At 39.5% G+C, this 27,614-nt stretch overlaps 1 protein-coding gene across 2 annotated transcripts in view; it reads left to right on the forward strand.

Annotated features, from left to right (window-relative positions):
• COL5A2 (collagen type V alpha 2 chain) overlaps positions 1 to 22,480 on the forward strand; it is a 98,114-nt gene extending 75,634 nt beyond the window's left edge. For both annotated transcript variants that reach the window (XM_009088145.4, XM_018911732.3), the window contains exons 25-54: positions 177 to 275; positions 932 to 985; positions 1,483 to 1,581; positions 1,677 to 1,730; positions 1,830 to 1,883; positions 2,379 to 2,432; positions 2,980 to 3,033; positions 3,367 to 3,411; positions 3,849 to 3,947; positions 4,708 to 4,815; positions 4,940 to 4,993; positions 6,476 to 6,529; positions 6,645 to 6,698; positions 7,729 to 7,782; positions 8,544 to 8,651; positions 8,759 to 8,812; positions 9,011 to 9,064; positions 10,136 to 10,297; positions 10,398 to 10,505; positions 11,379 to 11,486; positions 11,635 to 11,688; positions 12,015 to 12,122; positions 12,222 to 12,275; positions 13,536 to 13,643; positions 14,497 to 14,550; positions 15,255 to 15,362; positions 17,246 to 17,537; positions 17,694 to 17,881; positions 19,726 to 19,950; positions 20,766 to 22,480. In XM_009088145.4, the coding sequence (XP_009086393.1) occupies positions 177 to 275; positions 932 to 985; positions 1,483 to 1,581; positions 1,677 to 1,730; positions 1,830 to 1,883; positions 2,379 to 2,432; positions 2,980 to 3,033; positions 3,367 to 3,411; positions 3,849 to 3,947; positions 4,708 to 4,815; positions 4,940 to 4,993; positions 6,476 to 6,529; positions 6,645 to 6,698; positions 7,729 to 7,782; positions 8,544 to 8,651; positions 8,759 to 8,812; positions 9,011 to 9,064; positions 10,136 to 10,297; positions 10,398 to 10,505; positions 11,379 to 11,486; positions 11,635 to 11,688; positions 12,015 to 12,122; positions 12,222 to 12,275; positions 13,536 to 13,643; positions 14,497 to 14,550; positions 15,255 to 15,362; positions 17,246 to 17,537; positions 17,694 to 17,881; positions 19,726 to 19,950; positions 20,766 to 20,912 (2,868 nt within the window). In that variant the 3' untranslated portion in view covers positions 20,913 to 22,480. The remainder of the gene's footprint in view (positions 1 to 176; positions 276 to 931; positions 986 to 1,482; positions 1,582 to 1,676; positions 1,731 to 1,829; positions 1,884 to 2,378; positions 2,433 to 2,979; positions 3,034 to 3,366; positions 3,412 to 3,848; positions 3,948 to 4,707; positions 4,816 to 4,939; positions 4,994 to 6,475; positions 6,530 to 6,644; positions 6,699 to 7,728; positions 7,783 to 8,543; positions 8,652 to 8,758; positions 8,813 to 9,010; positions 9,065 to 10,135; positions 10,298 to 10,397; positions 10,506 to 11,378; positions 11,487 to 11,634; positions 11,689 to 12,014; positions 12,123 to 12,221; positions 12,276 to 13,535; positions 13,644 to 14,496; positions 14,551 to 15,254; positions 15,363 to 17,245; positions 17,538 to 17,693; positions 17,882 to 19,725; positions 19,951 to 20,765) is intronic.
• Positions 22,481 to 27,614: the final 5,134 nt, after the last annotated feature.

Below are 27,614 nucleotides of genomic sequence, written 5' to 3' on the forward strand. Positions count from 1 at the left end.
AACTTTTAAGTAATAATTTTGGGGAGAAAGAAATAATAATTAGGAAACTAATAATAGTAAAAGTAATAATGATTTGTTTGCAAAAATAGGTCCTTAATAGAAGATACTGTTTTATTTCACCTGCTCCTCTGTCAGTGCTCTAGCTATTAACTAGTGACTCACTGGTGTCTTTCTAGGGAGCCCAAGGAGAGCGTGGTCCTGCAGGATCTTCTGGACCTAAAGGAGGACAGGGAGATCCTGGACGTCCTGGTGAGCCTGGCCTTCCAGGAGCAAGGGTAAGGGACTGCTAGCAGTGCCCTATAAACTGTGGTACCTTTCATTTTCCAAAGGCAGCAGTGAAGGTTGGGGAATTCAGAAGCTCTTACGCAAGGGCAGAGTGGTTTCAGTGGGGTTAAAGGCCAAAAGAGCTGTCTTTATTTCCTGCTGAGGGTGGGAAGCACAGGGTTTTTCTTAGAAAAAGGAGAAATAGCCCTGATTGAGAACAGCTGATGCAAAGGAAGGACTTGTGTTTGTAAAGCACAGTTGCCACAGGTAACATGGATTGAAGACCATCCTTCATTAAATTGGTGATTGATAACATAGAAGATTGAGTGGTGCATATCACCTAGAGATTTTTTTTCAGAAAAATTATTGGAGGACAATGCAAAATATCAGAAAAAAGGGATACAGGGAGCAGTAAAATGTGATATAGATTATGGCAGAAGTTAAGATGAGCCTGTGAGAAGCTCAAGAGGTGTAAAGCAAGAAAGAATAAGAAGAAGAAAAATCAAAGACAGTGAGGGATGAAATTGTAAAGTGAATAAAAGATGAAGACCTTTAACATGGAGAAGTTTGTGCTATAGCAGTAATCAATCATTTTTTTGGGATTTTTTTATGTTTCTTGATTGTTATAGAATTACAGACCTAACACCAATACTATTCCTGCTTTTAGGGTTTGACAGGAAATCCAGGTGTTCAGGGCCCTGAAGGAAAACTTGGCCCCTTGGTAAGTGACACAAATTAGTCTTTTCAGTTAATGTCACAGTAATTCAAAGGTCCCATCTCACTGAAATTGCTTTTATTAACATGAGTTTTCTTTCTTTATTAAGGCTCCTCTTCTCTTTTGATAGTTCACTTTACATTCCTAACTTCAAAATTAATACCAATAACATTTGTTTAGTTTTTTCTGTATCACAGTGCCTCTTGCTTATCAGCTGCTGCATCACTGTTAAATGTTTGAACTAAATATTTTCCTAGTTGTTGCTTTAAGGGCACAATAAATTATTTGTACATGATTCAGTTCTAATAATTGCATAACATTTGGTGAAATCCAGCAGCATGGCTATTGTTATGTCTGCTGTAAAGACATTTTGACTGATAAGTGAAGCCCCAAGCCAGGTTAATGTTATATTCTTTATATATACAAGCATTTTCTTGGTATTAATAAATTCATATGAATAAATATATTTCGAATTTAATGTGGAAAATGCTTTATCTCTGCAGGGTGCTCCTGGGGAAGATGGACGTCCAGGTCCAGCAGGGTCCATAGGAATCAGAGGTCAGCCAGGCAGCATGGGCCTTCCTGGGCCAAAGGGTAGCAGCGTGAGTATGGCAATCTCTTTTGGACTTTCACCTTTTTTGTATATTTTATGGGTGAAAAATATCTAAACCTGGTCATTTTTATTTCTGCAATTTAGGGTGATCCTGGAAAGCCTGGAGAAGCAGGCAATGCAGGAGTCCCAGGACAGAGAGTGAGTGTGGCTGTTACTGAGAGTGATTCTAGAAAATGGTGCTTTTCTGTTAGGTGTGTTTTGCTACACAAGATTTTTTCCCCTGTCATTTTAATGTAGGGAGCTCCTGGCAAAGATGGTGAAGTTGGCCCTTCTGGTCCTGTTGGCCCACCAGTAAGTCCGTTTTTACCTCTCTGCCTGCCTGCCTGCCTGGTACTCCATCTACTCACTCCTCCTTTGGCTTCTATTGTTATCAACCTTCATGCCAGTTGCTGATTCCAAGCAAAAAATTCCAAGAGCATTTAAAGAAAAATTGTCCTAGAAAAATTTCCAGCTTTGTATTAAAAGATATATATTAGTAATCTAATTCCTTTTACTAACCATTACAAAAAATAGTGAAAAGAGTAAGAAATTATCATAGTTGATTTTCTCATCTTTCTTTGTTTTAATGGGACTGAGTGTTTTCCTGTTGCCAGAGAACCTTTAGGGGAAGGATTTTAAAGAAATGATACACTCTTATTACATCTTTTATGTAGGCCATCTTTTCCTGGGATGAGTAAAAATGTATAGCAAATAAATACTTAATTGAAAATTTGCATATTCAGAGAAAAGAACATATTTTGGAGCCTATATTCCTCTTATGTTTACTTATTACTTCTTTTTGTGTAGGGTCTGGCAGGAGAAAGAGGAGAACAAGGCCCTCCAGGTCCTACAGGGTTTCAGGTATATGCATCCTTTTTTTTTTAACTAAAAAATGAACAGCCAAGTCTTTATCAACTTAAACTGGAGAAATTCAATCAAGTGATGCATTATATAACTTCAGAACTAAGGCAAGGATGTTCAGAATAATTAATGATCCATGACTTTCATATCAGCTGTGCACTATACCAAACTGGCAAAGGCTTAAACACCAGCTCTGTGTCCCTTAAGAGGACCTTTGATGTCAGTCAGTTTAAATTTGAAAATTTCTGAAAAGTTCCAAATATGTAGCAAAATAATGATAACAAAGTATTAATTAAATCAATATCTGTTTATAAAGAACTTTACTTCTAGGGCTGAGACATCCTGCAAATGTTAAGGAAGGGCTGCTGTCTGATTTAGAGAGGGGGAAACACTTGGGTGCAATATTCCTGTAACTCTTTCCCTTGGGAATCTCTGAGAGTGTGCTCTTGTACTGAGTGTACTGCAACATTCATGATCTTGGTGTCCTAGTTATGTCTGGATTTACATAACTTTCTATCATGTTAGTGATCATTTTTACTTTTTACAGGGCTTGCCTGGGCCACCAGGTCCTCCAGGTGAGGGAGGAAAGCCAGGTGATCAGGTAATGTATGTGTAACATAACATTAAAAATAATACAATTTATAAAATAGTTTCATGTTTTCTTCTCTCTCTAATTGAATTCCCACTCTGTTTCAAAATACTTCCTGGTTGATGTAGCCTGCAAGCTGTCTAAGGACTGCTTTGGCATAAAATAATTATGAGAATCTGTGTTCTTGGACTGAGCTGCACTATCACCTCTTGTCGTTGACAGATAGGACTTAGAGCTGCCCATCTACATTCACAGTACTTTGGAAATAAAAATGTTTGTCTCTAATTTCCATTACTATAAAGTTATGAATAATGATTTCATTCTGATGGTGAATTTTGTTCTTAGGGTGTGCCTGGAGATCCCGGAGCTGTTGGTCCATTGGGCCCCAGGGTAAGTGTTTTCTTTCAGAGTTGAAATATTCATAACAGTTATCTGAGGTTGGAAGTTGATGCATGACATGGACTTTTACCAGCTAAAGTCAGTATTTTACCTTTTTCCCCACCAACAAAATGAACAAAATGGTTTTAAATATGGATATGTTTTAAGATAGTTTCAGTAAAATCTACCACCTTTAATGATTTTGTAGCTCCTGAAGTGGTGTTGAGTACTAGCTGCTAATTTGGTTTATGCTGTGAATTCAGAGTTTTTAGTTTGCTGAGCAACATATTTTACCAATATGTAATGGCAAAAGCATAAAGCTAGTTTTTGTTTAATCAGTTGTCCTAGAATTTGTTCACAGGCTATACTGCACTTATGGTGTTTTTAGGATTTTGTCCACCAGAATTCTTCCCTGCCTTGTAAATAAATTATAATCTTCCATTTTGCAGGGAGAACGTGGCAATCCAGGGGAAAGGGGAGAACCAGGTGCCTCAGGACTCCAGGGGGAAAAGGGTATGGCTGGAGGCCATGGTCCTGATGGCCCAAAGGTAAACTGAGTAGAGATTTGCCTTGCTGCAGTGATTGGATGTATAATTTTGCTCATTTGCATGAACATGAGAGAGATTTTTAATTATAAATGTGAAAAGCATCTCTGTTGTATAAGGAAGGATATACAATTCCAATTATAACAATATTAAAAATTTGCAATGTAGTTAAATGTTGAGAATTCACAGAACTGGGCAAAGCCATTTCTGAACTGCAGAAAACCTTCTAGCAATGTTGGAAGAGCCATTCCAGTTTACACAAAGACACTTGGCAGGGCTATGCAGTTAAATGAAAACACTGAAAGCTTCATGCCTGCATGCATGTAGCTGCTGTGGATGTGACTAGGCCAGCAAAGTCAGGTCAGGCAGGGAATGCCTCTAGTCATGTGAGACCTGTAATAGACATGAGCATCTCTGCCCCTGGAAACTTCTACCTGTACCGAGTTTCTATACTAAACCTATGTGACATCCAGGTCAAGGCAGAAAGATTCTCAGGCCTTTTTTTTTTTGGTCTGTTTTCATCTCCAGTGTGCACTGATTAAATATTGATGTATTTGGAAGAACCTACAGTATTACAGTTGAACTTCCTGAGTAACACAATGGGAAAAGAAAAGTATTTGGATGTGAATAAAGTCCAGATTTCAGATAAAATTATTACTTAAAACTGTACCCCAGAGACTTCAACACAGGCACAACATGTTCTGCAGCCTGGAGACAAAGATGCTTCTCAGATGAATAGGCAACAACTTGTTTTTTGTTCCAGGGAAGCCCAGGCCCTAGTGGGACACCTGGAGATCCAGGACCACCAGGCCTTCAGGGCATGCCTGGAGAGAGAGGGATTGCTGGAACACCTGGCCCTAAGGGTGATAGAGTAAGTGTGTTCATTGCTGTCCTCCTGAGCACCATGATCTGTCCCTTAGCACTGCAGTAATTCCAGAGTATGACCTACTCAGCACTCAGTGCCATAACTGGGACCTTCTGGGTGTTTTCCACAGGGCGGCGTAGGTGAGAAAGGTGCTGAAGGTACAGCTGGCAATGATGGGGCAAGAGTAAGTACATCTGTCCTTCTCTTCAGACCTGCTCTTCACACACAGTTTGTGTACTGTGCTAGGGGACTCAGCTTGTGGAGTTAAACACTGTGCAGTGTTACCATGGGATGTCATGCATTTACAGTCATTACCTCACCCTCCAAGTCTTCACGATTTTCAAGACTGTTGTGCACACATTTTGGGGTGTCTGTGTTCCAGGCCCCTATTTGGTATCATCAATAATGCAAGTTTCGAGCTCAATGGAAAGGATTCACAGTTCATTTGGGATTCATCTAAGTTGACTCTAGTAAAAAATATGAACAAATGAGCAGGCAGAGATGAATAGGCAAAAAGCAAACCTTCCATATCTCACTCTTGGACTTAGACTCCTTCTCCTTGTCTCCATCGAGTTGCCCACAATCTGTTCTAAGTTTCACAGGTGAAAATTCCTGCCAAGGTACTAAGCTTCACATAAGCAGTAAGTTGCTGGCACTTCTAGAAAGTTTTGAATCTCCATTGCATTAATAAGGTCTCTAGTCTGCTGAAGATATGTTCAAGACACATTGCACACACTCTGCTACACAGACCAACTGTCCAATAATCTCAGTTACACTGGGCTTTCTTTGTATGCACTGACCATTTTTCCTTCCCAGATGTTGAGTTACTTTTTACATGAATTGAGACTATAGCTGAGATTCTTGGGTTGTGAAAACCAGTTGGAGTGCTAGCTGCTAAGCATTTGGAAATCTGAGGTACAGTCAAAATACAGGGATCCTGTCTGGACTACATTTATTGTTAACGAGGAAAAATTTTTTGGAGAAACCCTACTTTACAGAAGCTCTAATATAGTTATCATCTGTGAGCTGGAATTGGTTATTTAAATCAAGCATTATCCAAAGATACAGAGCAATTCTTAGTCATTGTAGGGGATATTTAGAGCTTATGGTAGTTAATGAACAGGTGAAGTAATGGTGAGCTGAAGGATCATTATGTGGAGTTGGTGGTTTTGGATAGAGAGTTTGCAACCTATTTGCCTGCCTTAGGAAGAGATAAAGGACATTTTTGAGTAGTTTGTAAGATCTAAATGAATCTTCAGACAAAATGATGAATACTTTAAAATTAATTTTAAAACTTAAATACTAACATAAAAGAAACAGAGTACTGTGCAAGTGGGGAAAAAAGACTTGATTCCTTTTTGAGAGAGTAAAATAAAGCTGGGTTTGTTTTTTGATATCATTTACCTTATTAATGAATACTGCATAAGGCAGATGATGAACTTAGAGAAAAAAGAGAATGAAGGTAAGCAGATCTTTTGTGGGGCGTTTGGGCATCGGGAGAGGAAATGCAAGTCAATTTTAGATTAAAGAAGAAAAAAAATGTTTCCAGAGATAAAGTAAAATTCAAAAGAATGAAAAAGGGAATGGTAATATATGAGAAGTTTTAAACTGTCTTTTTTTTGAGCATCACTTTTCTAACTTTCTATTGTCTTAATTTGTTCAAAAGGGTCTCCCTGGTCCAATAGGCCCAATGGGTCCAGCAGGTCCCACTGGTGAAAAGGTAAACAGATTCCTTTCCTTACTGAAGTTTCTTAATATTATCAGACTTCATTAGCATTTTAATGACCAAACAAGTTAGTTACTTGGGAAATAAAATTCTTTCATTTTATTTTAAGGGTGAACCAGGTCCTCGAGGTCTAGTTGGTCCTCCTGGTTCTCGTGGAAACCCTGTGAGTAAACATGTTTTTTTTTTTTTTTTTTTTGGTCTGGTATAAGTTAACAATACCTAACGCTGATCCAAACTCCAGGCATTTTTCTTATTTGCTGATATATTTTCCCCTTTTCCTTTCCCTTTCTCTGTAGCCAAGTGTGAAGTTCTTGTTGCTGTGCACTTGCAAAAGTATTACCAGATTTTCTTCCTGTGACCTATACTTGTTTTAGGGCAAATTTTATAGAGTCACCCTCACTTACCTCACTCCTGAAACGATGCCACCAGCTGTAATTGTGTCAATGTTTTTAAAAGCATGCCCCTAGCAGATACCACTGCACATAAACAAATGTTTAATGGGCAAAGCACAGCGGTAATCCTTAGTTCATCCAGTTATGTAACTCTTGTCATCTTCCATCTATTCGTGATTTGAGGTATTTTAAGGGTTGACTTGTTGACTTCAATTAGGGAATTTAAGGCTCAGCCCTTCTAGGTCCTTCATATTGCTTGAAATTGATTATGTGCCTGTCATAAATCAGAACACTCCTATTTCCAGTATAACTTGGAGCAGCTTCCACCCTTTTAGGGAGTGCTGGAGTTGGCAGCCTTCAGCTACTTCTTTTCCAAGCAAATGTTGAGTGGAAAGCTCAGTCAAAGCCTGTTGTGACCTTATAGAAGAGTACAACTTTGAACTACTGTGTTTTTTCCTCAGTGTGGTTGGAGTGGTAGGTTGAATGCAGTGTGTGCTCTTTGACCATCCCTGGAAGGGGTGGGTTGTGGCCAGAATTTCTCCCAGTGCTGTTTTAATACTCAAATGGGCCTTCCATCTCTGAATTCTGAAAGCTCAATATAGTCTCGAACACGTGGCAGCTTTTAACATCAGAGCTAACATCCTTTATTTTATGATTAAAAGATCATTTGATTCTGATTAATAGAACAAAAGTGTAAGGACACCTATGACAGTAAATAGTTAACATCCTTTCTGGTATATTGAACTGTAACTGATACTATCTGTAGAAAGGTGATTGTTAAATTTCAATTTTTCTGCGCAGGGTTCCCGAGGAGAAAATGGCCCGACTGGCGCTGTTGGTTTTGCTGGCCCCCCGGTATGTGTTTTGGAACACTAATGAGTTTCCTTTCCTCATGCTTTGATACACTTCATTTCCTTCATTATGAATAATTTTGTGGTGTTCTGGATCAGGAGTCACATTTTTGCTGCAAAAAGAGCTGTTTCTTTCTCCCATTAGTATATCAAGGGAAGGAGAGGGCCAATGAGCACCCTCGACAGTTGAAAAGTGGTTTTCTTCTGAAGATTATGTAATTGCTCACCAGATTTCATATTTTCATTAGTATGTTATGTTGCTCCTTTGAGATTAAAATGAGAGAAGTTAAAATGTGTCTACTGAAGGTAGCAAAGATTTCTGCCAGGAGTAGTGAAGGCTGGAACGAGGTGATGGACCAGATGGACTGGAATACCCTAAGCTTTCCCACAGCCTAAGTCTCCTGTTTCAGGATCCCTTTCACAGTCTTGCACCTGCTTCCCTTGGTGGGAAAAAAGCCTTGAGAAGGCAATGTTTATTTTGTAGCTGCTGAAGAAAATAGATAATCTAAAGAGAAGGAAAATGTGAACTAGATAAGTAAAATATTTAAAATGGAAATACTGGCTTCACAGAATGTTTAGAAAATGTCATGTGTGATCTTCTAAAGACCATGATGAATCATTAAACAAATACAGTGTTTTCTGGACTGTTTTTTACCCCTGGTATTTTTATTTTTACCCTTTTAAAAATTCTCTACAGAATTATTTTGTTAGGAAAGATTTGGTGTTGCTTGCCCTGATGTTTCTTCCAAATAATTTTTCTTATAGGGCCCTGATGGTCAGCCTGGTGTGAAAGGTGAACCTGGAGAACCTGGACAGAAAGGAGATGCTGGATCTCCAGGACCACAGGGTCTTGCTGGGTCTCATGGTCCCCCAGTAAGTACAAATAAAATCCTCTCAGAACCAGTGACTTAGGCTGATCTTGTTCACTAAAAAAATCCTGGGTGTTCACTGTCATCCCTCTCTTTCTCCTTTCCTTGTAGGGCCCTTCAGGTGTTCCTGGTCTGAAAGGTGGTAGAGGAACCCAGGGTCCACCTGTAAGTGATATTTTGTGTTGAGACCTGGCTGCAGATAATCTAATACAGAAGTTTATTGTGATATGTGTATTATTACTTATCTCAGCTTGTTTTTCAGTATGTAAATATAATTTGCTCAATAATTCAGCCAAGAACATTTGAGGTAACTAGTGCTGTATGTCTTTTGATAAAGATGGCATTAAAAAGAGGTTTTTTTAGGGTGCTACTGGATTCCCAGGATCTGCTGGAAGAGTTGGACCTCCAGGACCTACTGTAAGTTAATTATCATTTTCCTAGTAGGTATGTTTTATAAAATGGTCACCAACAATCTGAAGGCTAAATAAAGCAAGAAAGGTGAACCAGTGTTTATGGCCTGATGCTATTGAAGAGAACAGTTTGTCAACACTGCCTTCTGTGACTGATTGTTTGCATCATTAAATGAAGCTCATTAGCCTTCAGCTTGGTCCAATGCCTGATGGTGGTCCAAAGCTTTCCATTGGGTTAAGTAGGCTTTCAAATTGCTGCTCAAATTGCTCCAAGGACTGGAGTGCTTGGAGGAATAAAAAGCTCCAACTTATATTTTCCTCTATATTTTACTTTTTGTCTTTTTAGTGGTGACTGAAATTACAACAGTTTTTGGAAAAGAAAGAGCTTCTACTGGGCTCTCTCATTGGTGGAGTTACTCATAAGTTCCATTAAAATAAACTCAAACCCTCAAACGCAAAAACTCTTCTGTTCAAACTTTTTCAGAAACACTATAAAAAATACTAGCTGTGGATCAAATTGAGGGTTGACCACACAGAGAACTGTGTCATGCTTCATATGCCTTTTAATGCTATGATGAAGAAAACAACTTGCAGTCATTGTAAGGTTATCAAATGTGAAGTTTATGGAAAACTTAATATACACGTGAAGTCTTTTAAAAGTATTTGAGAAATGAACAAAGGTCTGTTGAAACACTAATTTGTACCATGGAAATGAAAAGTTTGGATGTGGACTTTAGCTTGATGATATTAGAAAGAATGGGCAAAGGTGAATTTTCTAGCAGTGGTTATATACTGGATGTGAAAGAAAAACACAGAAAAGAGAGGCAAAATAAAGTGTCTTTTAAATGAGTGAGTTTGGAATTGAAAACTGTGGGGGACATGGGTGGAACTTGGACATAATTTGATATTTATTTAATTTCATTTATTTGATCATAAAAGAGGTGATAATAGCTTTTAGCTCATTCACATTTGTTAGCCTCACGGCATACATATACAGTTAATTGAAACACAGTCCTCAGAATTTTATTGTCCTGGTCAGAAAAGGGCCCAATGTAATGAAGTGTTTTCATTTTTATAGGGAGCCCCAGGGCCTGCTGGGCCTATTGGTGAACCAGGAAAAGAAGGTCCCCCAGGTCTTCGTGGTGATCCTGGTTCTCATGGCCGTGTGGGAGATCGAGGGCCAACTGGGCCTCCTGGTGGCCCTGGGGACAAGGGTGACCCAGGGGATGATGGGCAGCCGGTACATCCCTTCGACTGTCCCTCTGCCACTGCAGGCTCTCTTTCACTGTTGATCACTGCTGACATGACAGTGACATTGCTTTCTCCTCTCTGGCTTTCAGGGCCCAGATGGCCCCCCTGGCCCTGCAGGAACTACAGGTCAAAGAGGAATTGTTGGAATGCCAGGACAACGAGGGGAGAGGGGCATGCCTGGGCTGCCAGGGCCTGCAGTAAGTGACCTACAGCACATGTGCCACCAGCCTGGAATTGCTGTGTGGGATTTGCAGTGTAGTGCTCCTTAGCATGAGGAGAAAGCTGGAAAACTCCAGCTGCAGGACTGAATAGAGAGAGAATAGGGAAGAACTTAATCTCATTCAAATGAAGGATGTAGAAGGTTTGGTTCCTTTTTGTTTCTGCCATAATGGAAAGTCTGTACCTGAATTAAGAGTAAGTGAGTAATAGCATAAGGCTTTTGTCCAAAATGTCCCTATTTGACTTAAACTTGATCCCTGAAAAAAACAACCCCACACTCTCATTTAGGTACCCAAATGTCACTTGAATGTGAGTAAACACTCTGCAAGCATTGTTTCATAAATTGTGAACTACAGCCTTCCAAACTGCCATTTGAGCTCTCTTTGCATTCATGTAGGATTTATAGATATATGTGGGATGGCATAAGGATCCAGTAGATCAAGCAATTAAATAGTTTTAAATCCATTAGTAAAAGGATTGATACAGAGGATCTGTCATTACCACTGGATCCATGAAATCACTTTATAGGTAAAGTTCACCAGAAATTTTTCCAGGCTAACAAGGTTTGTTGGTGTTGAGACAGAAAATTCATGTTAATTATTTCAAACTTCATTATATTTTTCTGAAATCTAAAACACCATACCTATTGCAGATAATGACATCAGACTTCCTGATTTATCAGTAACTTCTTAAAAAGACAAAGTATTCAAATTATGTAAGAACCTTGTCTTAAGTATCAGGATTTTTTTTCATTTCAGGCTGGCAGTAGTAGTTTGGCAGACAGCAGGTTTTTAGTGCTTTCTTTGTTTTGTGATTAAAATTTTAATATGATATTTGTCATCTTTTTTTAGGGTACTCCAGGAAAGCAAGGTCCCACAGGGCCACCTGGTGACAAAGGTCCCCCAGGACCTATTGGCCAGTCAGGTGCCACTGGGCCTGTAGGTGAAGCTGGTCCAGAAGTAAGTATTACAGCATTGTAGCATGCAAGAAAAGACATGGTCACTCTCCTTGACTTGAAGTTAGAGGTGGAGAACAACTTTCTAATTCTTGTAGAAATGCAGGATTACAGAGTTAATCAATAGCTGTATTTTTATTCCATAACCCCAGGGACCTGCTGGTAATGACGGTACTCCTGGAAGAGATGGAGCCGTTGGAGAACGTGTAAGAATATATTCTTTTCTTAATTTTCTTCCACAAACTCCCATTTTATTCTTGACTTATTGTAGATTTTCTTTTCATTCAGTTAACCTGGTGGAGAGTTTGTTCTGAAAGTGTATCCCAGCTTTGAATATAATACCTCTCAAAGCTGAGGATGCCTGGCTAAGAGGCTAAGAACATCTGCTTCCACAAACTCAGACTTGAGTTCTTGCAGCAGCAATATCTTTGTAGGTTGCAATTGCTCAAAAATAGACTGGCTCTGCTACAGTTTTGTTGCATTGGTCTAGACCAGTCCTCTTTAGATAAACAGTTGAAATTCTGCTTTGCAGGGTGATCGAGGTGAACCTGGCCCTGCAGGCTTACCAGGTTCTCCAGGAGGTCCAGGAACTCCGGGTCCTGTTGGCCCTCCAGGAGATGCAGGTCAAAGAGGTGAAACTGTAAGTGATGTTTTTTTAAAAAATACTTCGTATATCAAAAACTATTGTGTGTGGTTTTCATGCATTGCCTCACATTCTTTCTGTATGCAACCTTTGTAGGGTTCTCGAGGTCCCATGGGTCCCCCAGGCCGTGCAGGAAAGAGAGGTTTGCCTGTAAGTTGCCCATGGTCACTGTGGTTTTGTCTGAGATTCCACTGAGGAAAGTGTGTGAGGAATTCAGCCCAAATGAGAATGCCAAGCAGGGCTTCACCTTGTGCTCTGGCTGCAAGTGGGTGCAGGTAGTTCTGAGCTGCAAAGCTGCACAGATATGGATATTTGTATTTGGATCCTCCAGTAGTACTTTGGAAGCCTCTTTATTTGGAGCATGTTGCTGTCTGGGTAAAGGAAGGATCTGAGTTAGCAAATGGCTGGAGTCTGGTCTAAATAAGGGGTAAGGAAATGGATACTCAACAAAAAGATAAAAATGGCAGAAATACAGCAAAATCACCTGTTCCCATTAAAAAGCCTTAATTCTACTCATGAACTTCCAACTTCAATCTGAAAAGGAAAATAAACAAAAGTCCTCTTTTTTATGTTACATAAGTCTTTTACAATCCAAGCCTGGAACAGAAAATTAATTGCAAACTTGGGAAATTCAAAACAATGTTGTCCCTAAGCAGATGTCATTTGAGAGACAGTAAAGTTTATTGAGTAGTTAGTGATAATGATGCCCTAGATAAACTATTTGGAATCTGGCATTGAGAAATTTAGCATGTAATTTGGGCTGAGAAATATAGAATTGAAAACAGCAGCCACGTTTTGCAATGATTCTTGAATTAGTGTAAGAAGTTTCTAATTATCAAAACTAACTAGGAGATTGTGACAGTAATAAGAACAAGGTATTTGTGCTGCGTGGATGTTGTTGTCCGTAGTTAGGGAGTGTAACTTCAGTTGTACTTTAATCATAGTGAAGGTGAAAGAAGCTGTGAGAAGTAAAGATGCAGCCTGGATGATTTAATACTGAAAATATGCTTTATCATAATGAGCCTGTGAGACATCCTTAATATTTCAATCTCATTAACAAAAATCATCTGCCATATACAGTTAAGTGAAGAAATACATTGATATTTAAAAAATTGGTTTTCTAAATTATTTATTATTAGTAGTACAATTCCTTGGGATTTTTACTGTATTATGTAGCTAAGTAGAGTAAATTTGCTACAACTGTATTTAAGCATAGCAGCTTTCTGTAATTATTTACTTATTCTTTGGTAAAAACTTAAGATTCTTGGAGCTGCCTCAACATCATCATCTTTTTCCAGATTTAAAAGGGAAGGGGTTCTGAGTCCAGTGTCTAAAATCAAATGAGGGAGTTTTGAGGTTAGAGTTTTTTCCCCATTTCAGAATTTTACATTTCATCATTGATATTTAAAGGGTCCCCAAGGACCTCGTGGTGACAAAGGTGACAATGGAGATCGAGGTGATAGGGGCCAGAAAGGACACAGGGGTTTCACTGGACTTCAAGGCCTTCCTGGCCCTCCTGTAAGTTATTCTGCTTTTACTATAATTTTATTTGCTTGGTACTTAAATGGTGTATCAAGAACATAGTTATTTAAAGTGGAAAAAAAAGAAAAGTAGTTATTTTTTCCCACAAGGTGTTTGAGTGGCCTGGTGTCTGCACTTGTTAATATTTTTAATGCAAATTTAAAATACTGTTACATGATGAGGTAAAGCTGGTGTTGCAAGATGTGTGTTCTATTCTTGTTCCCTGTGCAAGGCCAATCCCTTACAGTTAATGACCTGTCAGCACAAGATGGTCACAAAAGCTGGTAGTTTGAGATAAGCAATTTAGAGTATGAAATGCTTTTTGGCAGTGTTTGAATTCATTAGAGTCAAGAAATCTAGTGCAAAATCCCAAAAGGGCTGTGAGAGCATCTCTTGCTAATATTTTCAAGAACTTTGTGATTTTGTTGTCAATTGAATGGAAATATCATGGAAAACTTGCATTTTTTAAAGAACATTTATTCATTTTTAACATTATTTATTATGGGGCTGTGCAAACACTGTAAGTTTCAACAGGCAGGAAGAGCAGCAACAAAGAGAGCATTACACCCAAATCACCTTTTCACTTGGTGATAAAGCTGTCATTTACTCTCTTGTAAGCCACTCTGGTTGTAAATACCTTGATACCTGGGCTTTTCTGGAGAAACAGATTTACAGCCAAGCACCAGTAAATTTTATTCAGTTACTAAATGGTTAACATAAAGGTACCACCTATTGTTTATGTACCTTTTAATCCTATTCATACCAAATTGTGTGTCTCACACACTAATGCCTTAAAACTAAAGTAATATGCTCTAAATGGCACAATAATACAATAATTTCTTCTGTTTAGGGTCCAATTGGTGAGCAGGGCAGTCCTGGCATTCCAGGCCCATTTGGTCCTAGGGTGAGTATAACTTTTCAGGTTTTTCTTGCTTGGGGTTTATTTCTTTTTCTTGCTCAGATGTCTATTTCTGCATCACTTGTATTTCAATGACTTTTATTGACTTTGATATCAAATGGTCATTACCCTAATATCTTTTGTTGAGACATCACCTTTTTTAATATAGTACAGCTTTGTCATGAGTGCATTTTTTTTGTAGATAAAAATGTTGGCTCAGAATGACTTCAGGGCCGCAGTCTCTTTTTACAGACATTTTTGCTGCAGCTGATACAAAGCCATGCATGTGGCAGCACTGCCACTCATCCCCCATGCATGTCATTTACTCAAAATAAAGGAGAAATACTGTCCCTTGGGAACATCCAAGGGAGGCATCTACATCTACCTCTGAGCCTGCATCTGAGGGTGCACAGAAGCTACTCCAGTCTGCACAGCATCTGGAACTGATCTCACTTAAATGGGATCAGTTAAGGAAATAGATATACATCTGAGCCAAGTTATATTAGCTGAGGTGATTCACTTGAGAAGAGCAGCTTCTAAACTGCCTTCTTATTTTTACAGAAGAAGAAAAATGGTGATTTTTAAAAGTTTGGCAAAAGGCACAAGTAATCAGATTGGTTCCTGACAAGATATTGCTTATAATGGGTTGTTTTGTCAAACTTTGTTATTAAATGCTAAAATACACTCCATCTTTCTCCTATGTTTTCTAGGGTCCTCCAGGTCCAGTTGGTCCTTCTGGAAAAGATGGAAGTCCTGGTCCACTTGGGCCAATTGGGCCTCCTGGTGTTAGAGGGACTGTGGGAGAAGCCGGACCTGAGGTAAATTAATGGGAATATGGGGGGGAAAGGTTATCTTTAAATAGTCAGATTCTTTTTTATAGTCCATCACATTATTTTCTTGAACATCTATGAGCTCAAGACAAATGATAAAATATGGTAGTTTCTCCAACAAACATCCAGGGTAACTGTATTGAAAGCGTTAATTTATTACTCATTTTCATCTTGTGACACTGGGATGATCCCAGCCTCATCCACCTGTGCTCTCCTTAGGCTGAGCTGGAGTAGTTCTGTGGTGGCTTACTGGATCCACCTGGATCTGTGGTCCAGCATGGCTGTTTGGCCACTTGGGTCCTAAACCCTCAGGTCCAAGCAGAGGCCAGCAGTAGACCAAAGCTGGCAGTCCCCCAGAGTGAGCACAGCCACCTGCCTGACTGCCAGCACCCTCCTCCACTGGGCCATGTGTTAGGGAGATCCTTCACTCCAAATAAACTGCCCAAACTCTAACACTGAGCCCAGCTGATCTTTGTGCTGGGCTGAGGTTTACAGACACCAAACCATGAGCTGAATCACTGCTGATGAAAACTGACCAGTTTGGAAAGAGTCCTAAACCTTGCTGAATGCCCCAGGCCCATTCCACGTACACCAATTCAAATTACTCAAAAAAAGGTAGTTAAACCACTTGAAAGAAGATAAATTTAAAAAAATTAGAGAATTTGAGAAAAGAGTGATCTGGGTGGTTATGTGGAGAATTAAAAAATTTATATTGCTTATTTTGTGGAAGGGGTAGAACAAAATAATGGGCAAGAAAAGGAAGGCAGTTTTTGCTTACTTTCTGTCTGGTAAGACATGGTGTTCCCTGTGTTTATCATGTGCTAATATTCTGCCTATTTCATTTGAATTTCTGCTAATTATCAGTATCTCCACTTCTGCCAAGACACCAAAACCTGTATGAATAGCCTATGACAGAGCATAAGAATATAATATGTCTCTATCAACTGTGTAATGAAACCACACAAGAAATATTACATTCCAATATTTTTAGTTTTGCTTTCCATGGGGGCTTGCATGCAGCTGTAAGTTGGAACTAAAAAGCAAGAAATAAAGGTTGAGATTTCACTTTTCAGACCCAGCATGTATTAGTTTGGGTCTGTGCTCTGCATGTGCTTTGGAGCGCTAGTTGTGAGTTCTGAAGTAATGACTCTCAAAGGAAAGGCCAGTTCAGATCCACCACCTGGTGCAGCAGAGCATCAAAATTCACCTAGAGGTACATTACAGACTTTGTTCTGCCAGAGAAGGGCTAGCAGGGTGAGATATGTTTATTAACAGATATCTTCTCATGTGTCCTGGTTCATGGTGACAGAAGGACCTCACAACCCACCACTGGGGAAAATTTACATAGTCAGGAAAACACCTGCTCTACCAAGTAAGGATGATGTAGATTCTGTCCCATAGAAAGACCAGAGTTCTGTGGCCAGAGAGCTGAGCACTGTGATGGATAAATATAAAGATGTTTCTAGTGCTAAATTTTCCATCCAGGAAAATGATCCAGAGGCAACTTCTGGAAAGCAGGAATTTTAAGAAATAAAGTTGTTAGGCAGGGATCTGAACAAGGAGGGACAGGTTTAACAAAGGAAATGAGTGCATTCCTTGCAGACTTTTTCCAGCTATTATTTTCAAATCAGGGTAAGAAAAAATCGAGCAAGGTATTAAGGCAATCAGAGAGGACATGGTGCAGAGTGAATACATACCTCACATGCAGTTCTTTGAAAGGTGAATTCTTTATATCTGAATTATTCCCTGTGCTTTAGAGTGACTGGCCCTGAAGTTTCGGGGATTTTTTTTTTTTGGTGGCAGGCTTTGCTGTCATTGAGCACAGTATTTACTCTACTGGACCTCTGTTGCCTTCTTGTTTTGAACCTTAGGGCCCACCAGGTGAGCCTGGTCCTCCTGGCCCTCCAGGGCCCCCAGGCCACCTCACCGCCGCCCTCGGTGACATCATGGGACACTATGACGATGCCATGGCAGATCCACTCCCAGAGTTCACTGAAGATGAAGCAGCCCCTGATGACCACAATAAGACAGACCCAGGAGTCCACGCCACGCTGAAGTCGCTGAGCAGCCAGATCGAGACCATGCGCAGCCCCGACGGCTCCAGGAAGCACCCGGCACGCACCTGTGATGACCTGAAGCTGTGCCACCCCTCCAAGAGGAGCGGTGCGTGTCCACACCTCTGCCCTGGGCCCTCTGCCCTGTGTCCAGCACGGCCTTGGGCACTGCTTTGCACTGCTGCAACATCATTCTGCTTACGTCTTCCCAGTTGTTTCAAAAATCTTTGTGATAGAACAGAGTCACCTTTTATGTCCTTTGCAGGTGAATATTGGATTGATCCTAACCAAGGATGTGTTGAAGATGCTATAAAAGTGTACTGCAACATGGAAACTGGGGAGACCTGCATTTCTGCCAACCCATCCAGTGTGCCCCGCAAAACATGGTGGGCCAGCAAGTCCTCTGACTTAAAGCCTGTTTGGTATGGCCTTGATATGAACAGGGGATCACAGGTAAATAAATACAGTCACTCTTAAGAATGGGCTTCTGTGGAGCTTGCTGCCGTGTGGGTTGGAACTTCTGCTGCTGCTATGAGCAGGTTCTGCTACAGTCACATTATACCTGTGATTGACTGGCTTATAGTCAATTGATTGTTAGTATCATATAATAAGGGTAGGAAATAGCTGGGAAAAAACAATGCAAGCACATCTAATGCAGGATTGGCTAAAGCAGACCACTGCTGGACAAAATCATCAGCTTCTCTATCAGTCTTTTATTAAATCTTTGTCTTGTCCTTAAACAACTGTACTTCTACCCTGACACATAATCCAGATCCCTGCTCTTTTAATTGAATTCTAGTATTCCTTTCAGAAAACTCTATACTGCTAAAAATTATGAAAATTACTTTATAAATTTGTTTAAAATGAAAGTATGATTGTTATCATATGATCAGGTTGATCCATGATGAATCCATCGGTCTTTAGGCAGATAAAATTTCACTCACATTTCTGCTGGGTTCTTCCTCTATGGTAACTTCTAAGATGAGGCTTAATGATCCTGAAAAATAACAGAAGTTTACCCTATGGAAAGTATATAATTTGTTAACTAGTTTTTTGCCGCTTTTTTCCCTAGTTTATCAAAAGTACAGATAATATCTTCAAATCCTATTTCATAGATCATTATTATTTTTAAGTTCAGTATTTGGTGCATGAAAGATAACACTGTTATCAACTGGATTACTGAAAACAGTTCAGAACATTACCAGCTGAGAACAGATGTGATATTGTTTGCTTTTTTGAGATGCTTTCACTTATTACTAAATTCAGGAAGTCTTGTCATGACCTAACACATGTTGATGTTTAGCTGCCTGCAGAGCTACCCAGAGAGGTTTGTAAGGCAGTTGCTCTTTGAAGGAGCAAATTATCTTCAGGAACACCAAAAAAGAATGTATCAGTATTTTTGAAACACTGTCAGATTTGGTGACTAATAGTATGAGCCATGTAATAGTCAAACACACTTCTTATGGATTCCAAATAATAAATGTGTCCAAGATTACTAAACAGGGGTACCACACTTTATACATTAGGACAGTACCAATGAATAAGTTTTTCTCTTCACTGGTTTCAGTGAAATGTATAAACTTTTAGTCATTCTTGACTGTTGGTTAGATGTTGCAATGATTCATAAAACATGAATAAAATGGAACCTGCATGGACAGGTAAAAAAAACCTCAGGAATTTTAGAATTTGTCTTACTGGTAGAAAAATTGCTTGTTTTTTTAGAAACGCTGACACTTTGTGAAACATTTGTCAAACTCGTGTGCCAATTGATTAGTTTATAAGGCCTGTATGCAAACTTTGTTTGGTTATAAGGCCCATGTAATGAAACTTTGTGCTGCTTCTAAATACGATACAAACCCTACACAAAAAAAAGTTAATCAAATGGCAATATATCAGGTGCATTGTAAAAGAATTTTCTGTGCTTGATGTTTCTTACCTGCTTCAAGGTTAATCTAATGCATTATTCCATATGTAAGAATCCCTTTCAGAAATGAGGCAGAATTCATTCCAAAGCTTGGCCTATCTGTGGAGGCCTAACTTCCTCTGACTTGTGCAGTTGCAGAGAATTATGATCAAAATTCTCCAAAATTCCCCAAAATTCTCCCTGTTACAGAATGTCTAATTTCTTTGTCCTCAACTGGCAGCAAATTACACAAGAAAGAAACCACCCTTAGATTTTATGTAATAGGGCTCCTAGTAGTCATGTCTTAAAGATGACAATAATGGCAGATGTTTCTAAATTCACCAACTCCTAATTTCAGCATCCTGTTAATTGACCTATTTCTTTATCTCCAAAGTTTGTGTACGGGGATACAGCTGTCACTCAGATGACATTCCTGCGCCTGCTGTCCAAGGAAGCTTCCCAGAACATCACCTACCTTTGCAAAAACAGTGTTGGCTACCTGGATGATCAGACAAAGAACCTGAAAAAAGCTGTGATTCTGAAAGGGGCCAATGACCTGGAGATCAAGGCAGAGGGAAACAGCCGCTTCAGATACACTGTCCTGCATGACAGCTGCTCTGTACGTTTGGGGGCTTTGCCCAAAGGACTTTTGTACCTTTTAACTTCTCTCCTGAATTAGAGAAAACACCACTCAAGGAAGTAATTAAAATTCTGCAGGATTTTGTAATGAATTGTCAACTTAACTGATCAAACAGGGATCTTTCTATAATTCTAGCTTCACTTAATGAAAGTCTGCACTATTTAGTGGCTATTTGCAAATTCTTTCTTAGTGAGCATACTGAGATACATATCTTGGCATTTTGCATTTCCCAGTACTTGTTTAGCTCTGAGCTGAGTGCAATCATACAAACTGGTGAGAGAACCACAAACTTTTGTCTGCCAGATGGGCAAGATTATTGCAGCAGTACTGTGGAGGAAAATCACTGAGCTGGAAAGGAAAACTCTCCGTAAAATTTCGTGGTGGGCACAGAAACCAGAAAGTAGTAGATTTTTCAGAAACTTGGCAGTTTCAGCCAAGACCAACAGATTGGCAAATATTCCTAAATCTAGTCCTGCACCTGAAAAAAGTTAAGTACTCTCTGTGCTTTAAAGTAAGCCCACAATCACGGGTGAAGGCACACATTATGAACATGTAGAGCATAAGAGAAAAATCAGCCCTGATGTGTCAGTCTGGTAGATCTGCTCAATAGAGACATTTCAAAAGAACCCAGGTTATGTTGCGCAGTGCAGACAGCATCGCTCAGTGTTACTCAGCAAAGGTGCAGCGACATCCTCCTGAACAATGAAACAACCGACTCACCAGTTGCACTTCAGGCTGGATTTAACAGAGCCCTGGCCTAATTTTTAAGTTTTTCCCTCTTCTTTTCCCTCTAGAAACGTAATGGGAACATGGGCAAGACCGTGTTTGAGTACAGGACGCAGAACGTGGCGCGCTTACCCATCATCGATATTGCACCGGTGGACATTGGCAGTGCCGAGCAGGAGTTTGGAATTGAAATTGGGCCAGTTTGCTTTGTGTGAGAGCAAGGGGGGAATATAACACACTACCCAGCAACAGCAGCAGTTAAACATGAACTTGGACTGATTGAAGTTAATCCTGAGACTCTTGAAGTAATGGCTGATATTGGATCAGCATTGTATATACAGCTCTTTCTAAATGCCCGGCCTCCTTTTGAATATTTATTTTACTTACAAACCTTCTGTTTTCAATGATTGAAACCAACTGTTTAGTACAATTTTAAGAGGATTGATGACAACCTTCTAAAAGTAATATGAATCCTTTCCCTTATTTTTGTTTCAAATTATTTTGACATTTCCAGGTATTCAAAATTGATAGATTTAATGTGGAACTATGTAAATGCTCTAATGATTATTTCTTTTGCTTTGATGTGTACTGAATAACAAAAAAGTAGAGCACTTTTGTAAACTGTTGGCTGTATTTCAATCATACCTGCTCCCTCTACCCCAGTTTGTGTTCCTGTGGTTGCCATTCACAGAAATATGTGTCTTTTGTAAAAGAAAATCTCTTCAGACAAGACCATCTTAATTTGGCATTGTTTTTCTTGCACTTTTCTATGTCAGTCTGCTCAGAAGAGTGATCCATAGCCATGGTTAATTTATGAAGTAAAAATATTACTGGGGTAAATATGACTTTTCATTAGGGGTGTCCCATATCTTTAAGGCTAGATTTTACTCCTCACAATGTATCTGTGTAATTCAATTAAATTATCCTTAATCTTCGGAATATGTCTTAACCCCAATACTTGTTGATTTTCCAGTATTTGCCCATCTAAGAAGCCATTACATATCAAATGATTCAGATGTCTTATATATGGTGCCAATTTGTGTGTGTTGCAGACCATTCACATGTATACCAGACCAGTTGCTAGTAAAGAAAGTTTAGAAATTCCTTGGTTTTAGCTGCCATCCAGACATGCATCACCAGTCATTTGACTTGCTGGCTTTGAGTTGTCAAGGCAGGAAAGTTCCATCATTTCTTAGCATGAGCTACCTCATCTCTGGAAGTTGGGATGCAATTAATATTCCTGGTTTTCTTTTAGGTATTAAAAGGTGCTATGCTTCTGTTGTTATTTCAAGATAGGAGATAGGCAGGGCAAAAAAAAAGGCAACAAAGTGATGGTGCTAAATGACTCTCTAGAAGGCTGATGAAATAAAGATGCCTACTGTCAATGTCATGTTCAGAGCTTAGCTGTTAGGCTTGCAGTGTTTGAGAAAACAATGTTACAGTGCATTTATTTGTTGGTCATTCAGTATGCAGAATTTTTTGTACCTCCGACATGCTTTATTTTGTAAAGTATGTGGGTACAAACTTACTTAGGTTTTTTGTTTCTTTACTGCATCTGTGCTCTCCACGTTTTTTTGTTTGTTCCTTAAAAAAAAATAAACAGCTGGGGCTCTCCCTAAAGAAAGTCATGCACATAGCTTTATTCATGTATCTTTGCAAAGCATTTAATTAAATACATGCTTCTCGCTATGTAAGTGGTTTCCTTTTTGTAAAACTCCTCCCAGTGTGTTCATTCCATATCAGTTCATTCCCAGGAAATTAAAAATAGAAGTACTTAATTGTTGTTTGGTTGCTGTTTGCATAAGTCATTTGCCAGGCATTGTGAAATATTTTGAAGACAGGAGTGTAGGAGAATTTGTAAAGTACCTTCTGTGTCAGTTTTTACAGATAGGTGTCAGCTGTATGAAATAAATCAGCAGGCATAGGAAATACACATAGATAATATTGTTTGAGACTCCAGAGAGAATTTTTATCAAGAGTGAAATGTGATTTGGCCAGTTCTTAGTGGCAATGGAGTTAACACTGAGAGGAGACAGTTTCTGGACAAGACGTAAAGCTGCATTTGTAGTGAAGGAAGCAAGAACTTCCCTTTCCCCCTTCTGAAGGTTTTGCAGGTTTCTAGGTTGTCCAAATGTGTTTCCCTGCAGGGGAGGTAGGGGCTGGGAAGTTGATAGGTTCATGCTGATGTTATCTGTTTGCTTTTACTGCCATGCAGGAACTTTATAATTTCTTTCTTACTGGCATGAAATAATTTCTATAAATATGTGACTGAGGGGTTAATTTACCATACTGGCTCCTAGAAGACTTTAGGTAACCTTAATTTCAAGCTGCAGAGTAAAGGCTTGCTCCAGTATGTTCAAGCAAAGGAGGCTGTGGTCATATCTCTGCAGCACATTTCTCCAGATGCACAAAATTAATAACATTTGGAGGATAGGTTTATGTTTGTAATTAGTTTTAATCTCTAATTTTAATCAAGTATTATAATCCATGTTTAGTATAAGTAGTTTGTAAGGTTTATGATGGAGAAGATTATTTGTTTTTTAAAAATACCTTTTCTTTTTCTTTCAAGTATCTCTTTGTATCTCTGTCTCCATATGAAGTGTGCAGTATTTCCCCAGCCAGGTGCTTTGAGCACTGAAAAAGAGCTGTAACTAGAGAGCTGCTAAAGAGCTGTAACTGGAGAGCCATCTGAGGTGATATTCTTTAAAAACCAGGGCTGGAGAAGCACTAAAGGAAAGCCTGCCCTGAAGTGCAGGCTCCCAGGTAGTTAGCTTGATTTATTAAATTATGGATATTGATCCAGTACCAATATCCAACTGTGACGGACAAAGACTCTCTAACAGTTTAAGGTTAGAAAGTGTGTGTTTATTGTGGGATAGCTCCCAAACACACACTGCCATTTACAGGTGATTCCAGAATCCTTTTATCTATACAAGTATTGAATACCCAAAATACAAATGCATATTCATAACCTTGGCACATCCTATTCCCTGCTTCGTCTGCTAATTAGTTCAAAAGCCATTAAGCATGAGTAGCTTGTTCCTTGAAATGGGTCCGTGGTCCCTTTCATGGGGAGGGGTCCCAAAATGAGGAAGTAAATGAAGTCTTCCTCATTCCTCTTTCTACCTTTTCAATGCAAATATGACAAATGAACCTTTGGTAGAGCTCCCGTTCCCTGGCTTCAATAGGTCTCAGAACAGAGGAGGCCTACAATTGTCTCATGTTCCTAAAAGCTATTCATCAGTTTCTATTTTCTTCATTATAAACCCAGCTAACCAAACACTGTGCTGACAAGCAATCAATTATTAAACTACTAACTCTTAACTTCATCAAGGCCTACTTATTTATTTTGATTAACTCTAATAAAGCTTATGTCTAACTAAGATCTCAGTTCCTCTAAAATCTTAACTAAAGCCTCAGTTCCTCTAAAATCTCTAATTCTTTGAAGTTTATGTCTTAAGCTGAGGAGTCTCTAATGCAAGTGGCTGGCCATGCTTTTCTCTGCTCTTGACTCTGTTTAGAGCATACATAGACATTGCACCTCTCTCCCTGCTTTTGCATTCCTCACAGTATTGTAGAATCATATGAGGAAGGAAAAAACCAAAAAAATGTGTGTCGGGGGGCATTTTCTTATCCAGGCAGCATGGCATAGCCTCATGTAATACAGCTTAAATTTTGTGAATGAGCTAATAATTTGTAGTTTATGAAGTATCATTAAGTAAATGTCAGCTATAACATTTAGTGAAGTTCTGTCTTAGTGACAAATAGCTTCAGGAATGGTAGAAAAAAGGCACTTCAGAGTGATTCAAATAATGTAGAGTGATTACAATAATACAGTATCAGACACTGCATTTAAATTAAATTTGAGTTACAAGAATTGGTTCTGTTTTCCTTAACTAACCTGTCCTCAGGGAGAAACAAATCCCAGGACAGCCAGCATTGGCAGAAACCTTCCCTTGGTTTCTCAAAAGCAGTAGTGCAATTTTGAGAATTTGAGAATTCTTTGGCAACCATTCATTAAAAACTCATCTAGAAATTAAATTCCCAAACTGCTTCCCTGCCTTCTGCTAGCTTCCTTGTGGCTATGACAAATAACCAGCTCGAAGTTTTCAGCACTAAAAAGGTTCTGGAGAGCACCAGCAGTATCACATACAGGAGAATGTACCAAGCAACACAGAAATGTAACAAAGAAAATGTCATGGCATAGCTAGAAACAACACAGCCAAAGCCCACAAAACAGCAAGAAAATGGAAGACTTTTCCTCTCTGCAAAGGCAAGTAAAGAGTCTAAAACAGTTTAAGAGCAAAAAGCACCATTTTTCTTAGTGTTGTAGAATAAGAGCCCCTATGGCTTTCTTCTGTCTCCTATAACTGCCTGAGACTGAGCATAGTAATTGAGCTGGTAAACACTCACATGACCTATGGATATTTTAATTACTTTTTCAGGAAATGCAGGCTATGCTGAAGGTTTAATACTCACTGGGCAGTTTTTTCTCACTGAAAGAGGATTCCAGAAAGAGTAAAACAATTGCAAAAGGAAAAGCAAAACTAAATGGAAATGTAGAAATGCTAATGAAGGAACAAAGATTCCCTGCAAGTATGCAAATATCACAGAGAAAAAAAGGCAAACATTAGAGCATTAGATGGCTTCAAAAATCATGAGAAAAGGTAGAACTTAATCAGTTCAATAGCTGAAATAGAAATGCCTTAGAAGCTGTAGACCCATAGACAAATTTTATTGTGAATTTGCTGCTCATTCCTGTGAGGCAATTACTGGGATATCTTTAGAATCAGTAAAAGAGAAAAAAGCAGTTTATGCTTTTTCTAAAAGCCAGAAGAGAGAGGGCACAATATGAGAGCCATTTGCCTGTGCAGAGCTCAGGAAAACCCAAGCAGAGTGGTGCAAATAACAAAACTAAGTTTTAAGGTATTGCACAGCACCAGAGCTTGATTGCTGACTTGTCTGCTGTGCTCTCAGCATTACATGTTTTATCCTGTGCTGGGAGAAGGTCTGGAAAAGTACAAAGGTATCAGGCAACACTAGTTTGGGCAGGATGCTAAAGAGTCCATGCTTAACTTCCTCCCCCACGTTTGTTTTGTTCACATTCCCATTTCCTTGCTGGTAGAGTTAGAAGCCATCTTTCTATGGCTCTGGCTTAAGTTTTGTTATGTTCTCAATATCAGAGAGTTTCTATTCTAGTTTCTAACACTATCAAATGTTTTTGTTGCAAAATTAGTAATTTGTTCCTTGATTGAGATACTACTGTTCATCCTCCAGAAAAGGCTGCAGCCTTATTCAGGGATGTTTGTGCAGAGAAAAAGAAAAAAACAACCAAGAAAATTCACATCTGCCAAAGCACCACAGAACTGATTTTTGGCCTCAGTCAACTGAGGGAAAAGAATCTGATACAAACCCAACTAAGTATAACGAAAGAACTTAGCTACAATTCTAGAAATTCAGTGAAATATTTCTGCATGTTTGGTATGGTATGATCTTCCCTGCCACAAAGGAACATGACAATGACAGAAGATGGTGATGACTGCAGGAGCCATCACTGTAATTCAGGAGCCTCTGCCCTCTGAGGAACAAGCTGTGTGATTCCACACAAAAATCAAAGAAAGGCTGAGCACATTTCCTTCTGCCATATTGCTGGGGTTTAGCCCAGCCCCTAAACACCAGACAGGCACTTGCCGACTCCTCAGTGCCCTCCGTGGGGCAGGGAGGAGAATTGGGGCCATAAAGAAAATGCAAGATTAATTGGATGACAGAAAGGGAAAAGAAAATAATGATGATAACAAAAGAATTCACAGATGCAAAACAGTTGCATAGAATGCAGTTGCTCACCCCAGTGACCTACAGCCAGCCAGTTCCTGAGCAGTGGCCCCTGGCCAGCTTCCAGCACAGATTTAGGTGTGAGGATGACTCCATATGGTCTGGAATGTCCCTGGGATCAGCAGTCCTGGCTGTCCCCTCCCAGCTCCCTGTGCTCCCCCAGCCTCCTGGCTGGCAGGGTCTCAATGTAAGCACTGCTCAGCAGGAGCAGTCTGTTAGCAGCAAGATTGTCATCCCCAATCGCAAGGCAGCACTGGGAAGAAAATTAACTTTCTTGCAGCTGACACATCTCAAGTCAGCCAGTTCCTGCTAGGAATCTGATCCCTGCTTTGCAGATGCCCCCAAACCGAGAAGAGGAGTGAGCAGACTTTTCCAGGTACCTTGGAGATGTTATAACAAATACAGTGAAGCTGAAATGCAAGTTGCAATAGGAATATTCACAAAACCCCACAGAAAGCATCTCCAGTGCCTCCAGGAGTGACCTTTCAATGGCTGCCTTCTGAGTGGATGTGGACTCAAGAACAAAACTTTAATCGAGAGATGTCCATGGCTAAGGGGTATGATGAAGGGAGAAAAAGTTTGGATAAGCATAGATTTGGCAGATAAAATTGCAGGATTAAAAATATAAAAAAAGAAAAAAAGAATATAAGTGGCTTTCTCAGAAGGAGTCAGCTCAAGCCAGAGGGGCTGCTGTGATGAGAAGCAGCAGTGTGGGTTACAGTCAGTATTTCTAGACAAGACTCTAGGGTGAAGCTATTGCAGGATGAAGAGCACTTGGGAAGACAAGACCCACCAGGATTTTGCTCTGGTGGATTTCATCCATCCTGGAACAGCAATCCCACAGTGTAGTGTGAGCTAGTTTTTGCTTCCTCCCAAAAAACAGGAAAGAGGCAAAAACATAGAAAGATCTCTTCATCTCCCAAGTACTAAAACCTGCAAATATCTTTCTCTTCTAGTGCTTTCAATAGAAGTATCTACAGATTTTTTTAAGATCATAACAAGATATAATTGAGGACATCTGATTACAATCTCAAGTTGAATTAACATGTTAGATCATGATTAAAAAATCATACACTACTGTAGCT

This window comes from Serinus canaria, chromosome 7 (assembly GCF_022539315.1).
Source record: "Serinus canaria isolate serCan28SL12 chromosome 7, serCan2020, whole genome shotgun sequence".
NCBI classification, from domain to species: Eukaryota; Metazoa; Chordata; class Aves; order Passeriformes; family Fringillidae; genus Serinus; species Serinus canaria.